We start from the raw sequence: 16686 nt of genomic DNA, 5'->3' as shown, positions 1-16686 counted from the left end.
TAAATCAACCAATCCCCTTTCACTTTTCAAAACGGCTACTTTCTTCTCTCTCCTGTCCGTTCCAATTTCCTCCTTCCCAATGTAACTGCTACTTTTTCTTTCCTTCTTTCTTTTCACGTTTGGTCTATATAATCAGTAACAACTCTGATTATTTCACATCTACTTCAAATCCAAACTTCTTTCTTCTCATTTCCAAAAATTTCAAATCACTCTGTTCTTCATTTTTTTTCGAAGAAACATGGCCAGAACCAAAACCACTTCAAAGTTCTCTGATGATGAAACAAATCAAGTGGAACGTTCTCAATCACCACCACCAAACACCGCTGCTGGTCAATCCTCTGATCAACAACCTTTGAGTGAAACTCCTTTGCACACTGTTCTTCCAGATGTGATTATCCCTACTTGTGATCCACCCAAATCTTCAAAATCAAAATCCTCTAAGAAACTCATCACCAAACCTAGACCCATTCCTACCAGACGATCAACTAGGATGAGGAAATCTTCAAAGGAACCTAAGGTCTCTCATATGAATCTAGTATCTGACGAAGAGAAGAAGACAGATTCAAGTGATGATGAAAAGGAAGAAGATTCTAAAGAAGATCCTGAAGAAGGAATGGAAGTCCCTGAAAAGGAAGATGAAGAGAAAGTAAAAGAGGACTCTGAACAAACTCTCATTGAGATTGTTAAGGCTGCAAGAAAGACCTATAAGAAGGGAAAGAAAGTTGTTTCTCCTTCAGAGGAAAAACCTTCATCTCAGCATGATGGTGAAAATGCTGCAGAAGTAGATGAAGAAGATGTAGAGGCTGATGAAGAAGAAGCTTCTTCTAAACAGCATGGCAAAGGACAGGATATTGCCAAGGTTGTTGCAGTGATAAGGGCTCAAAGAGCAGAGAAGATTGCTCTCAGACCAATGAGCAGAACAAAATACTTTGAGTTTAGAAGCTTGGAAACAAAGGGGTGGAATCTGAAGGAGTTCACTGATCCACAAGGATGGACAGACTTTGTATCCCTACAAGAGCATACCTATGAAGATCTGGTTAGAGAGTTCTACACCAACTTGACTGTGAAGCAGAAGAAGAATGAAAATGAGAACTTTCTCATCTCATCTGTCAAGGGTATTCAGATCACTGTAACTCAAGACTTTCTCTCTGAAGCCTTGAAAATCCCAAATGAAGGTAATAAGCTGTTTTCTTGTTCATGGTACAATGATGTTAGAGTTAACCGTAATCAACTCATAGTCAAGTACACCAAAGAAAATCACACCTTTAACTCCACAAATCTAGAGGATGTCCCAAAAATCCTTCACAACATGGTTAGACATACCCTAGTACCCAAGTGTGGATCTTTTGATGCTGTCTCTGATATGGACCTATGCATCATCTACCACCTCATGAACAAAACCAAGCTAAACCTTTGCTTCATCATCATTCAACATATGATTGATTCCTGTTTGGCCTACAAACAAACAGTTGCTGGGTTACCCTATGGAATGCACCTAACCCCCATCTTTCAGAAAGCAAATGTACCTCTTGAAGGAGAAAAATGTAAGCTTGACTTCATGAAGTTCACATCAAAGACTTTAGGTCAACTTCGCATCACCACCTCTAACATGCCATCCTTCACAACTTCTGGAACTTCTGGGTCTGCTAAGAGGATTTCTAATAAGAATGTTCAGAAAACCAGAAAGAAGAGAAAGGTAGAGGAAATCAGAGATGAATCTCCTAAGAATGAAGAAATCAGACCTTCCTCTCCACCAGAATTGGAAATGTTCTCTGAAGTCTCCAAGCTTGCAAGGGAGATTGTTGAAGAAGGAAGCTCTCAGTTCAAAACTTTGCTTGAAGAATCACTAACTGAAGAGGATGCTCAGAAGGATAATGATGCATCTCTTCAAAGGGAAGTTGAGAATACTAAGCAAGCTACTGAGGCTCATGAAGGTATACCTCAGGCTGCTGATGAAAACTCTGTTGATCCAAATCAAAGAGTTGAAGAAAATACTGAGAAAGAAACTCAGAATGTAGATGAAGATACTCAGGAAGTAGCTGAGATCTTAGCTTCAAACATGTCAATTGAGGGAGATGTTCAAGTTGCACAAATGGAGTTCTCAACTGGGTTTGACCTTAACATTGAAGATGTCAATACTGACTTCAACAATGAAGTATTTCAGGATGGTCAGGAATCAACTGTGGCTCAGGAATTTGTAATTCCTGAAGCTCAGAATGTTGAAGTCTCTGCAGCTCAGAATGTTGAAGTTTCTGCAGCTCAGAAGGTTGAAGTTTCTGCTGCTGAACCTGGAGTTCAGAATGTGCAAGTTGCTGAACCCATTCAAGTTGATGAAAATTGTCCCTTTGTGGAAGTTGCTCCAACTGCTGAAGAAACACAAACAGTTGATCAGAATGCTCAAGGTGCTGAGCTGAATCAACTCTTTGCTGATCAACACATTGATCAAAATGCTTCAAATGAGCCTGCTATGTCAGCAGATCCAATGCCTTTGGCCTCTGGATCTTTACCATCTGAAGAAGTTCAACGTATGGCTCAGACAGCTCAGAATGTTAACCTCTCTTCTTCAACTATGGGGTCTGTTGCTGGTGCAAGCAACTTCTTGGTCTCTGATCTTCCCACTCCAAACACCATCCCCTCATACACTCCACCACCACCACCAATGAAAACCACCACTACAAGCAAGCTTCCTAACATAGCTGCTCTTTTTGAATCCCTCAATACCTTTGTGACTGCCAACAAAGAGAAGGCTGAAGCTTCTGGTGCTGCTCCACCTGCTCCTTGTAACGCCCTCCTTTTTATTTAATTATTTTTATTAAGTTAGAGTCTATTTATGTGATTTATTTATTTATATGAGGTGTTAGTATTTTATTATGTGGCATTATTCTATTATTTATTAGAATATGAGAATTATTAGAGTAAGTAGATTTGGAGGTAGTTTTGAGATTAGATGTCTTTTTATGATTTAGTCGATTTATTTTGATGAGTGATATTTTGTTATGTTATATGTTGTTATTTAATAGAATAATATATTTGTTATTTGTTAGAAATATATTTGTTATTTGGTGTAGAAATATATTTGTTATTTGTGAGAGATATATTTAATTTAGAAATAAATAAGATTATGAGGAATAGAGTAGTTTTGAGGTGTAAGAGAAATAAGAAGGGGGTTAGAATAGAAAGAAGAATAAGTTGTTGGGCCAAAATAGATTTAGGAAGAGAGTTTAGTATTATAAATAGAGAAGCTTAGGTTAGAAAGAGTTTACCGGAAACCGCTTTTTGGAAAAGAGGAGAACAAGAAAGAAGAGAAGAGGAGAGAAAAGTCAAGAGAAGAGGAGAAGACCTTAGGAAAGAAGAACGCTGCCGCTGATTCAAGAATTAATCTAAGGTGAGGGTGAGACTATCTTGCATTAATATTAAGTTGTTAAATCATTAGATTGCATCTAACAAGTTGGGGAAAGTTTGTGAGAATTTGAGAATTAGGGTTTTGAGAGAGATTTGATGATTAGATGATGAAAACTTGTTGAATTGATGTAGAAATTGTATACAGTCCTTAGATAACCCATAGGATGATTATTGGATGTAGTTTTGAGGTTAAAACCATGAAATAACATGAGATGTTGGTGAGTTTAAGAATTAGGGTTTAATAATTGTAATAGGTTGTTAATAGATTTGAGAACCCTTTGAATTTGCATACAGTAAGTTGATGAATAATTAGTGTTCTAATGATAGGGCAATCATAGAGTAATGATTAGGATCAAGTTTGGAGAGTATTGGATCGAATAAGAAGTGGAAAAGATTTTCCCAAAGCGAAATCGCAGCTGAACTGCGATTTTGCTGTCAATGTGCAAAACGCGTTTTTATTGTCTCAGTTTGACAAGTTTAAGTTCCGAACTGGGTTTAGCTGTAAACACGAAAGTTGTAGGTATGGATGTTAGCTTTCTAATGCCGTTGATCTCACGTCAATAGGATTTATAGAGCTTGAGTTATGGTCAAATTACTGCATGTAGGTCACAGTGAATTTTTATGGACTTTCAGCACAACTTTTCCGAATTTAAAATAAAAACTGGTATTGATCGGTACAGAATTGGTCTTAGGCGTAAACATGAAAGTTTTAGATAATTTTGTTAGCTTTCTAGTGGCTTTGGTTTTACGTGAAAATAATGTTTGGTCTTTGAGTTATGATTAAAATACTACAGGGAGGTCTTAGCGAAATTGTACGGTGACAGCATTCTCTGTTTCATGTTTTTGCATTTTGTTCATATGTTTCTGTTTTGAATTGATCTTTGTTCTAAACATGAAAGTTGTTTATATTTGTGATATCTTTCCAGTAGCTTTGGTTTGACATGAAAATATGTTGTGGATAATTTATTATGTTTTTACAAAGATACATGGTGAATTATTGTCGATGTTTAAATACGATGTTATATGAAGTTGTTTATGATTGATGAATATGATGTTTTAAGATGTTGTTTATTATCATTTGATATTGTTATATTATGATATGACATGAATTATTTATGTGATCCATATGTTGTCAAGATGTTAAGATGTTAAGACGTTAAGATGATAAGAGTTGTTAAGTCGTCGAGTCGTTATGAAGTCATCAAGTTGTTAAGATGTTATGTTGTCAAGATATCAAGATGTTAGGATGTCATAGATGTTCATAAAGTTTCTAAGACGTAAGATGTTGAGTCCATGCATACTCATTTAAAGATGAGGGCTCATGCCCTGGAGCTTTTGCTCAACCACGACGATGGAGCTTTTGCTCAACCACGACGATGGAGCTTTTTGCTCAACCACGACGATGGAGCTTTTGCTCAACCACGACGATGAGGGCTTATGTCCTAGGAGTATATTTATGCTCAACCACGATGATGAGGGCTTATGCCCTAAAATGGTACCACATGCATTTGCATTTTCATGATGATCAAAGATGGTTTAAGACGTTAAGAGTTGCATAGTCGAGTCTAGATGCATTGTCAGGTCAAGTTGTTAAGATGTCAAGTTATCGAGATGTTAAGATGTTAAGATGTCAAGTTGATGAGCTATTAATGAAGTGCTTTATGAATGATTATGATGCTTAAGATGATGAATGATTATGATGTGTATGATGATTGATTACGAAGTTGTTTATGATGATTGATTATGAAGTTGTTTATGATAAGATGCTATGTGATTTATGATAAGATGCTATGTGATTTATGGTATGATGCTATGTGATTTATGATATGATGCTACATGTTTACTAATGATGATATGTGATGATGTATGTGATATTATTGATAATATAAGATGAAGTATATGACTAATATAGGAAGAATAGTGACACTAGTTAAGAAAGTTTAAGTTGTTAGATATGATTAATGAATTATAAGATGTTTAAGTTGTTGAATGTACTTTATATGATTTATATGCTTTATATTATTGTTTGAGAAATCTCACCCCTCTGCTTGGAAATGTTGCTCTTCGTATGGGTAACTTGCAGGTAACCAGGATTAGTTGCGGTCGTGAGTGGACTCCTCACAAGTGTGTCTTAGGTGCTCTGATACGTAACGGGATGGGATTATGTCTTTACTTCTATTCCTTACGTATTGTTTATGAACTTTTATGAATAAATATTGAACTAAGACTTATGAGATTTTCTGATGAGGCCTGCGTGGCAAAGACTTTTTATGTTGAATGAATTAATTCCGCTGCGAAGTTTTGAATTACTTATGTTAAATGATTTTGAAGAATAAATTGTTATTTATTCAGTTTATGAATTTTTAAGAAGTGTAGCATTCCGTTTAAAGTTGAATTACTCTGATTTTTAATTATGAAATTTTTACGTTGGGAAAACGGGGTGTTACAATTGGTATCAGAGCAGGTCGGTCCGTCCGGCCAAGTAGATGAGTCGTTGTGTCGTGTCGTCATGTTTTCTAGTTAGTAGTTATGTTTTTTACGTGATCATGTTTAACTGACTAACTTTGATGTGGTTTTGTGTTTTGTTTGAAGAAGCAATAACTAAATTTTTTTTCTCTCTTGTGCTTTGAATTTCGAGGACGAAATTCTTTTAAGTTGGGGAGAGTTGTAACGCCCTCCTTTTTATTTAATTATTTTTATTAAGTTAGAGTCTATTTATGTGATTTATTTATTTATATGAGGTGTTAGTATTTTATTATGTGGCATTATTCTATTATTTATTAGAATATGAGAATTATTAGAGTAAGTAGATTTGGAGGTAGTTTTGAGATTAGATGTCTTTTTATGATTTAGTCGATTTATTTTGATGAGTGATATTTTGTTATGTTATATGTTGTTATTTAATAGAATAATATATTTGTTATTTGTTAGAAATATATTTGTTATTTGGTGTAGAAATATATTTGTTATTTGTGAGAGATATATTTAATTTAGAAATAAATAAGATTATGAGGAATAGAGTAGTTTTGAGGTGTAAGAGAAATAAGAAGGGGGTTAGAATAGAAAGAAGAATAAGTTGTTGGGCCAAAATAGATTTAGGAAGAGAGTTTAGTATTATAAATAGAGAAGCTTAGGTTAGAAAGAGTTTACCGGAAACCGCTTTTTGGAAAAGAGGAGAACAAGAAAGAAGAGAAGAGGAGAGAAAAGTCAAGAGAAGAGGAGAAGACCTTAGGAAAGAAGAACGCTGCCGCTGATTCAAGAATTAATCTAAGGTGAGGGTGAGACTATCTTGCATTAATATTAAGTTGTTAAATCATTAGATTGCATCTAACAAGTTGGGGAAAGTTTATGAGAATTTGAGAATTAGGGTTTTGAGAGAGATTTGATGATTAGATGATGAAAACTTGTTGAATTGATGTAGAAATTGTATACAGTCCTTAGATAACCCATAGGATGATTATTGGATGTAGTTTTGAGGTTAAAACCATGAAATAACATGAGATGTTGGTGAGTTTAAGAATTAGGGTTTAATAATTGTAATAGGTTGTTAATAGATTTGAGAACCCTTTGAATTTGCATACAGTAAGTTGATGAATAATTAGTGTTCTAATGATAGGGCAATCATAGAGTAATGATTAGGATCAAGTTTGGAGAGTATTGGATCGAATAAGAAGTGGAAAAGATTTTCCCAAAGCGAAATCGCAGCTGAACTGCGATTTTGCTGTCAATGTGCAAAACGCGTTTTTATTGTCTCAGTTTGACAAGTTTAAGTTCCGAACTGGGTTTAGCTGTAAACACGAAAGTTGTAGGTATGGATGTTAGCTTTCTAATGCCGTTGATCTCACGTCAATAGGATTTATAGAGCTTGAGTTATGGTCAAATTACTGCATGTAGGTCACAGTGAATTTTTATGGACTTTCAGCACAACTTTTCCGAATATAAAATAAAAACTGGTATTGATCGGTACAGAATTGGTCTTAGGCGTAAACATGAAAGTTTTAGATAATTTTGTTATCTTTCTAGTGGCTTTGGTTTTATGTGAAAATAATGTTTGGTCTTTGAGTTATGATTAAAATACTACAGGGAGGTCTTAGCGAAATTGTACGGTGACAGCATTCTCTGTTTCATGTTTTTGCATTTTGTTCATATGTTTCTGTTTTGAATTGATCTTTGTTCTAAACATGAAAGTTGTTTATATTTGTGATATCTTTCCAGTAGCTTTGGTTTGACATGAAAATATGTTGTGGATAATTTATTATGTTTTTACAAAGATACATGGTGAATTATTGTCGATGTTTAAATACGATGTTATATGAAGTTGTTTATGATTGATGAATATGATGTTTTAAGATGTTGTTTATTATCATTTGATATTGTTATATTATGATATGACATGAATTATTTATGTGATCCATATGTTGTCAAGATGTTAAGATGTTAAGACGTTAAGATGATAAGAGTTGTTAAGTCGTCGAGTCGTTATGAAGTCATCAAGTTGTTAAGATGTTATGTTGTCAAGATATCAAGATGTTAGGATGTCATAGATGTTCATAAAGTTTCTAAGACGTAAGATGTTGAGTCCATGCATACTCATTTAAAGATGAGGGCTCATGCCCTGGAGCTTTTGCTCAACCACGACGATGGAGCTTTTGCTCAACCACGACGATGGAGCTTTTTGCTCAACCACGACGATGGAGCTTTTGCTCAACCACGACGATGAGGGCTTATGTCCTAGGAGTATATTTATGCTCAACCACGATGATGAGGGCTTATGCCCTAAAATGGTACCACATGCATTTGCATTTTCATGATGATCAAAGATGGTTTAAGACGTTAAGAGTTGCATAGTCGAGTCTAGATGCATTGTCAGGTCAAGTTGTTAAGATGTCAAGTTATCGAGATGTTAAGATGTTAAGATGTCAAGTTGATGAGCTATTAATGAAGTGCTTTATGAATGATTATGATGCTTAAGATGATGAATGATTATGATGTGTATGATGATTGATTACGAAGTTGTTTATGATGATTGATTATGAAGTTGTTTATGATAAGATGCTATGTGATTTATGATAAGATGCTATGTGATTTATGGTATGATGCTATGTGATTTATGATATGATGCTACATGTTTACTAATGATGATATGTGATGATGTATGTGATATTATTGATAATATAAGATGAAGTATATGACTAATATAGGAAGAATAGTGACACTAGTTAAGAAAGTTTAAGTTGTTAGATATGATTAATGAATTATAAGATGTTTAAGTTGTTGAATGTACTTTATATGATTTATATGCTTTATATTATTGTTTGAGAAATCTCACCCCTCTGCTTGGAAATGTTGCTCTTCGTATGGGTAACTTGCAGGTAACCAGGATTAGTTGCGGTCGTGAGTGGACTCCTCACAAGTGTGTCTTAGGTGCTCTGATACGTAACGGGATGGGATTATGTCTTTACTTCTATTCCTTACGTATTGTTTATGAACTTTTATGAATAAATATTGAACTAAGACTTATGAGATTTTCTGATGAGGCCTGCGTGGCAAAGACTTTTTATGTTGAATGAATTAATTCCGCTGCGAAGTTTTGAATTACTTATGTTAAATGATTTTGAAGAATAAATTGTTATTTATTCAGTTTATGAATTTTTAAGAAGTGTAGCATTCCGTTTAAAGTTGAATTACTCTGATTTTTAATTATGAAATTTTTACGTTGGGAAAACGGGGTGTTACAATTGGTATCAGAGCAGGTCGGTCCGTCCGGCCAAGTAGATGAGTCGTTGTGTCGTGTCGTCATGTTTTCTAGTTAGTAGTTATGTTTTTTACGTGATCATGTTTAACTGACTAACTTTGATGTGGTTTTGTGTTTTGTTTGAAGAAGCAATAACTAAATTTTTTTTCTCTCTTGTGCTTTGAATTTCGAGGACGAAATTCTTTTAAGTTGGGGAGAGTTGTAACGCCCTCCTTTTTATTTAATTATTTTTATTAAGTTAGAGTCTATTTATGTGATTTATTTATTTATATGAGGTGTTAGTATTTTATTATGTGGCATTATTCTATTATTTATTAGAATATGAGAATTATTAGAGTAAGTAGATTTGGAGGTAGTTTTGAGATTAGATGTCTTTTTATGATTTAGTCGATTTATTTTGATGAGTGATATTTTGTTATGTTATATGTTGTTATTTAATAGAATAATATATTTGTTATTTGTTAGAAATATATTTGTTATTTGGTGTAGAAATATATTTGTTATTTGTGAGAGATATATTTAATTTAGAAATAAATAAGATTATGAGGAATAGAGTAGTTTTGAGGTGTAAGAGAAATAAGAAGGGGGTTAGAATAGAAAGAAGAATAAGTTGTTGGGCCAAAATAGATTTAGGAAGAGAGTTTAGTATTATAAATAGAGAAGCTTAGGTTAGAAAGAGTTTACCGGAAACCGCTTTTTGGAAAAGAGGAGAACAAGAAAGAAGAGAAGAGGAGAGAAAAGTCAAGAGAAGAGGAGAAGACCTTAGGAAAGAAGAACGCTGCCGCTGATTCAAGAATTAATCTAAGGTGAGGGTGAGACTATCTTGCATTAATATTAAGTTGTTAAATCATTAGATTGCATCTAACAAGTTGGGGAAAGTTTGTGAGAATTTGAGAATTAGGGTTTTGAGAGAGATTTGATGATTAGATGATGAAAACTTGTTGAATTGATGTAGAAATTGTATACAGTCCTTAGATAACCCATAGGATGATTATTGGATGTAGTTTTGAGGTTAAAACCATGAAATAACATGAGATGTTGGTGAGTTTAAGAATTAGGGTTTAATAATTGTAATAGGTTGTTAATAGATTTGAGAACCCTTTGAATTTGCATACAGTAAGTTGATGAATAATTAGTGTTCTAATGATAGGGCAATCATAGAGTAATGATTAGGATCAAGTTTGGAGAGTATTGGATCGAATAAGAAGTGGAAAAGATTTTCCCAAAGCGAAATCGCAGCTGAACTGCGATTTTGCTGTCAATGTGCAAAACGCGTTTTTATTGTCTCAGTTTGACAAGTTTAAGTTCCGAACTGGGTTTAGCTGTAAACACGAAAGTTGTAGGTATGGATGTTAGCTTTCTAATGCCGTTGATCTCACGTCAATAGGATTTATAGAGCTTGAGTTATGGTCAAATTACTGCATGTAGGTCACAGTGAATTTTTATGGACTTTCAGCACAACTTTTCCGAATTTAAAATAAAAACTGGTATTGATCGGTACAGAATTGGTCTTAGGCGTAAACATGAAAGTTTTAGATAATTTTGTTAGCTTTCTAGTGGCTTTGGTTTTACGTGAAAATAATGTTTGGTCTTTGAGTTATGATTAAAATACTACAGGGAGGTCTTAGCGAAATTGTACGGTGACAGCATTCTCTGTTTCATGTTTTTGCATTTTGTTCATATGTTTCTGTTTTGAATTGATCTTTGTTCTAAACATGAAAGTTGTTTATATTTGTGATATCTTTCCAGTAGCTTTGGTTTGACATGAAAATATGTTGTGGATAATTTATTATGTTTTTACAAAGATACATGGTGAATTATTGTCGATGTTTAAATACGATGTTATATGAAGTTGTTTATGATTGATGAATATGATGTTTTAAGATGTTGTTTATTATCATTTGATATTGTTATATTATGATATGACATGAATTATTTATGTGATCCATATGTTGTCAAGATGTTAAGATGTTAAGACGTTAAGATGATAAGAGTTGTTAAGTCGTCGAGTCGTTATGAAGTCATCAAGTTGTTAAGATGTTATGTTGTCAAGATATCAAGATGTTAGGATGTCATAGATGTTCATAAAGTTTCTAAGACGTAAGATGTTGAGTCCATGCATACTCATTTAAAGATGAGGGCTCATGCCCTGGAGCTTTTGCTCAACCACGACGATGGAGCTTTTGCTCAACCACGACGATGGAGCTTTTTGCTCAACCACGACGATGGAGCTTTTGCTCAACCACGACGATGAGGGCTTATGTCCTAGGAGTATATTTATGCTCAACCACGATGATGAGGGCTTATGCCCTAAAATGGTACCACATGCATTTGCATTTTCATGATGATCAAAGATGGTTTAAGACGTTAAGAGTTGCATAGTCGAGTCTAGATGCATTGTCAGGTCAAGTTGTTAAGATGTCAAGTTATCGAGATGTTAAGATGTTAAGATGTCAAGTTGATGAGCTATTAATGAAGTGCTTTATGAATGATTATGATGCTTAAGATGATGAATGATTATGATGTGTATGATGATTGATTACGAAGTTGTTTATGATGATTGATTATGAAGTTGTTTATGATAAGATGCTATGTGATTTATGATAAGATGCTATGTGATTTATGGTATGATGCTATGTGATTTATGATATGATGCTACATGTTTACTAATGATGATATGTGATGATGTATGTGATATTATTGATAATATAAGATGAAGTATATGACTAATATAGGAAGAATAGTGACACTAGTTAAGAAAGTTTAAGTTGTTAGATATGATTAATGAATTATAAGATGTTTAAGTTGTTGAATGTACTTTATATGATTTATATGCTTTATATTATTGTTTGAGAAATCTCACCCCTCTGCTTGGAAATGTTGCTCTTCGTATGGGTAACTTGCAGGTAACCAGGATTAGTTGCGGTCGTGAGTGGACTCCTCACAAGTGTGTCTTAGGTGCTCTGATACGTAACGGGATGGGATTATGTCTTTACTTCTATTCCTTACGTATTGTTTATGAACTTTTATGAATAAATATTGAACTAAGACTTATGAGATTTTCTGATGAGGCCTGCGTGGCAAAGACTTTTTATGTTGAATGAATTAATTCCGCTGCGAAGTTTTGAATTACTTATGTTAAATGATTTTGAAGAATAAATTGTTATTTATTCAGTTTATGAATTTTTAAGAAGTGTAGCATTCCGTTTAAAGTTGAATTACTCTGATTTTTAATTATGAAATTTTTACGTTGGGAAAACGGGGTGTTACAATTGGTATCAGAGCAGGTCGGTCCGTCCGGCCAAGTAGATGAGTCGTTGTGTCGTGTCGTCATGTTTTCTAGTTAGTAGTTATGTTTTTTACGTGATCATGTTTAACTGACTAACTTTGATGTGGTTTTGTGTTTTGTTTGAAGAAGCAATAACTAAATTTTTTTTCTCTCTTGTGCTTTGAATTTCGAGGACGAAATTCTTTTAAGTTGGGGAGAGTTGTAACGCCCTCCTTTTTATTTAATTATTTTTATTAAGTTAGAGTCTATTTATGTGATTTATTTATTTATATGAGGTGTTAGTATTTTATTATGTGGCATTATTCTATTATTTATTAGAATATGAGAATTATTAGAGTAAGTAGATTTGGAGGTAGTTTTGAGATTAGATGTCTTTTTATGATTTAGTCGATTTATTTTGATGAGTGATATTTTGTTATGTTATATGTTGTTATTTAATAGAATAATATATTTGTTATTTGTTAGAAATATATTTGTTATTTGGTGTAGAAATATATTTGTTATTTGTGAGAGATATATTTAATTTAGAAATAAATAAGATTATGAGGAATAGAGTAGTTTTGAGGTGTAAGAGAAATAAGAAGGGGGTTAGAATAGAAAGAAGAATAAGTTGTTGGGCCAAAATAGATTTAGGAAGAGAGTTTAGTATTATAAATAGAGAAGCTTATGTTAGAAAGAGTTTACCGGAAACCGCTTTTTGGAAAAGAGGAGAACAAGAAAGAAGAGAAGAGGAGAGAAAAGTCAAGAGAAGAGGAGAAGACCTTAGGAAAGAAGAACGCTGCCGCTGATTCAAGAATTAATCTAAGGTGAGGGTGAGACTATCTTGCATTAATATTAAGTTGTTAAATCATTAGATTGCATCTAACAAGTTGGGGAAAGTTTGTGAGAATTTGAGAATTAGGGTTTTGAGAGAGATTTGATGATTAGATGATGAAAACTTGTTGAATTGATGTAGAAATTGTATACAGTCCTTAGATAACCCATAGGATGATTATTGGATGTAGTTTTGAGGTTAAAACCATGAAATAACATGAGATGTTGGTGAGTTTAAGAATTAGGGTTTAATAATTGTAATAGGTTGTTAATAGATTTGAGAACCCTTTGAATTTGCATACAGTAAGTTGATGAATAATTAGTGTTCTAATGATAGGGCAATCATAGAGTAATGATTAGGATCAAGTTTGGAGAGTATTGGATCGAATAAGAAGTGAAAAAGATTTTCCCAAAGCGAAATCGCAGCTGAACTGCGATTTTGCTGTCAATGTGCAAAACGCGTTTTTATTGTCTCAGTTTGACAAGTTTAAGTTCCGAACTGGGTTTAGCTGTAAACACGAAAGTTGTAGGTATGGATGTTAGCTTTCTAATGCCGTTGATCTCACGTCAATAGGATTTATAGAGCTTGAGTTATGGTCAAATTACTGCATGTAGGTCACAGTGAATTTTTATGGACTTTCAGCACAACTTTTCCGAATTTAAAATAAAAACTGGTATTGATCGGTACAGAATTGGTCTTAGGCGTAAACATGAAAGTTTTAGATAATTTTGTTAGCTTTCTAGTGGCTTTGGTTTTACGTGAAAATAATGTTTGGTCTTTGAGTTATGATTAAAATACTACAGGGAGGTCTTAGCGAAATTGTACGGTGACAGCATTCTCTGTTTCATGTTTTTGCATTTTGTTCATATGTTTCTGTTTTGAATTGATCTTTGTTCTAAACATGAAAGTTGTTTATATTTGTGATATCTTTCCAGTAGCTTTGGTTTGACATGAAAATATGTTGTGGATAATTTATTATGTTTTTACAAAGATACATGGTGAATTATTGTCGATGTTTAAATACGATGTTATATGAAGTTGTTTATGATTGATGAATATGATGTTTTAAGATGTTGTTTATTATCATTTGATATTGTTATATTATGATATGACATGAATTATTTATGTGATCCATATGTTGTCAAGATGTTAAGATGTTAAGACGTTAAGATGATAAGAGTTGTTAAGTCGTCGAGTCGTTATGAAGTCATCAAGTTGTTAAGATGTTATGTTGTCAAGATATCAAGATGTTAGGATGTCATAGATGTTCATAAAGTTTCTAAGACGTAAGATGTTGAGTCCATGCATACTCATTTAAAGATGAGGGCTCATGCCCTGGAGCTTTTGCTCAACCACGACGATGGAGCTTTTGCTCAACCACGACGATGGAGCTTTTTGCTCAACCACGACGATGGAGCTTTTGCTCAACCACGACGATGAGGGCTTATGTCCTAGGAGTATATTTATGCTCAACCACGATGATGAGGGCTTATGCCCTAAAATGGTACCACATGCATTTGCATTTTCATGATGATCAAAGATGGTTTAAGACGTTAAGAGTTGCATAGTCGAGTCTAGATGCATTGTCAGGTCAAGTTGTTAAGATGTCAAGTTATCGAGATGTTAAGATGTTAAGATGTCAAGTTGATGAGCTATTAATGAAGTGCTTTATGAATGATTATGATGCTTAAGATGATGAATGATTATGATGTGTATGATGATTGATTACGAAGTTGTTTATGATGATTGATTATGAAGTTGTTTATGATAAGATGCTATGTGATTTATGATAAGATGCTATGTGATTTATGGTATGATGCTATGTGATTTATGATATGATGCTACATGTTTACTAATGATGATATGTGATGATGTATGTGATATTATTGATAATATAAGATGAAGTATATGACTAATATAGGAAGAATAGTGACACTAGTTAAGAAAGTTTAAGTTGTTAGATATGATTAATGAATTATAAGATGTTTAAGTTGTTGAATGTACTTTATATGATTTATATGCTTTATATTATTGTTTGAGAAATCTCACCCCTCTGCTTGGAAATGTTGCTCTTCGTATGGGTAACTTGCAGGTAACCAGGATTAGTTGCGGTCGTGAGTGGACTCCTCACAAGTGTGTCTTAGGTGCTCTGATACGTAACGGGATGAGATTATGTCTTTACTTCTATTCCTTACGTATTGTTTATGAACTTTTATGAATAAATATTGAACTAAGACTTATGAGATTTTCTGATGAGGCCTGCGTGGCAAAGACTTTTTATGTTGAATGAATTAATTCCGCTGCAAAGTTTTGAATTACTTATGTTAAATGATTTTGAAGAATAAATTGTTATTTATTCAGTTTATGAATTTTTAAGAAGTGTAGCATTCCGTTTAAAGTTGAATTACTCTGATTTTTAATTATGAAATTTTTACGTTGGGAAAACGGGGTGTTACACTCCTCCCTCTAAACCTTCAAGGGCTGAGAAACTAGCCTCTAGGGCACTCAGAGTCTCTACCAAGACTCACAAAATTGTCTGTGCTTTGGCTGATTGGACTGTCAAAGTCCATGCTCCTGGTTTGGCCATTCCTGGACCAACCTTTGTTGACCAATCCATCTTTGATGAAGAACCATCCTCTGATTCTGGGGATTCTACTCCCTGAATCTGTCTGTGTTATCCTCCCTATCCTTTTTGCAGATGACTAAAGGGGGAGAAGCTTTAGGATTTAAGGTCTTAAGTTTTTCTTAGTTTTAGGCCCTAAGTAGGTCTAGTGATCAATAGTTATTGAAGTTTTTAAACTTCATTTTTTGCTTGATCACATGCTATGAAATTCTTTTTTGTTTTGAACCATATATATCATGTAATGTACTTCATGCTTTATATCAATGAATGAATATTGATTTTGGTTCAATCCTGCATATGTTTATTTTATGCAATATATTATGAAATTGAGTGGGAGCTTTTTAAAGTTCTTAAAAACTCTGCATAATGGATTATAAAAATGAGGGGGAGCATTAAAATAAATTTTCAAGCTCTGTTATTCTTCATATATATAATCAAAATCCTTAATCCTAAATCATAGGTTTATCATCTTCAAAAAGGGGGAGATTGTTGAGGCAAAATCCCTAATTAATTTTAAAGATAATAAACTAATATGATTAAAGAATTAATGGACTTTGATTATTTCCTTGGTATTTAACTTGTGCTCTTGAGTGTTTTACTAAGACAGGAACAAGGCTTAAATCATACCAAGAATCAAGTAATCAAAGGACATTTGATTTCAAGATCTAACACTGAGATCAGAATGTTGCTCAGAGATCAGAATGTTCGCACAAGAGATCATAAGGTTGCTTCTATACAAGCCCAGAATCTCAAGAACATAGATCAAGGTCATGCAAGGCACATGTGACATAAATAAATGTCAA

The 16686-nt window shown here is 33.6% G+C and overlaps 1 protein-coding gene across 1 annotated transcript; it reads left to right on the top strand.

The window, feature by feature from the left end:
• The first annotated feature begins 143 nt into the window (after nt 1-143).
• Nucleotides 144-16112, top strand: LOC146956942 (uncharacterized). Its single transcript, XM_085732861.1, has 3 exons — nt 144-2272; nt 2411-2774; nt 15727-16112. The coding sequence occupies exons 1-3, from the start codon at nt 239-241 to the stop codon at nt 15921-15923; spliced, it is 2595 nt and encodes an 864-aa protein (XP_085588987.1). The 5' UTR covers nt 144-238; the 3' UTR covers nt 15924-16112.
• Nucleotides 16113-16686: the final 574 nt, after the last annotated feature.

Source organism: Medicago sativa, chromosome 1 (genome assembly GCF_051527215.1).
Source record: "Medicago sativa cultivar Bolivia chromosome 1, Bolivia_mono, whole genome shotgun sequence".
Classification (NCBI taxonomy): domain Eukaryota; kingdom Viridiplantae; phylum Streptophyta; class Magnoliopsida; order Fabales; family Fabaceae; genus Medicago; species Medicago sativa.
This window is presented reverse-complemented; position numbering and strand designations above follow the sequence as displayed.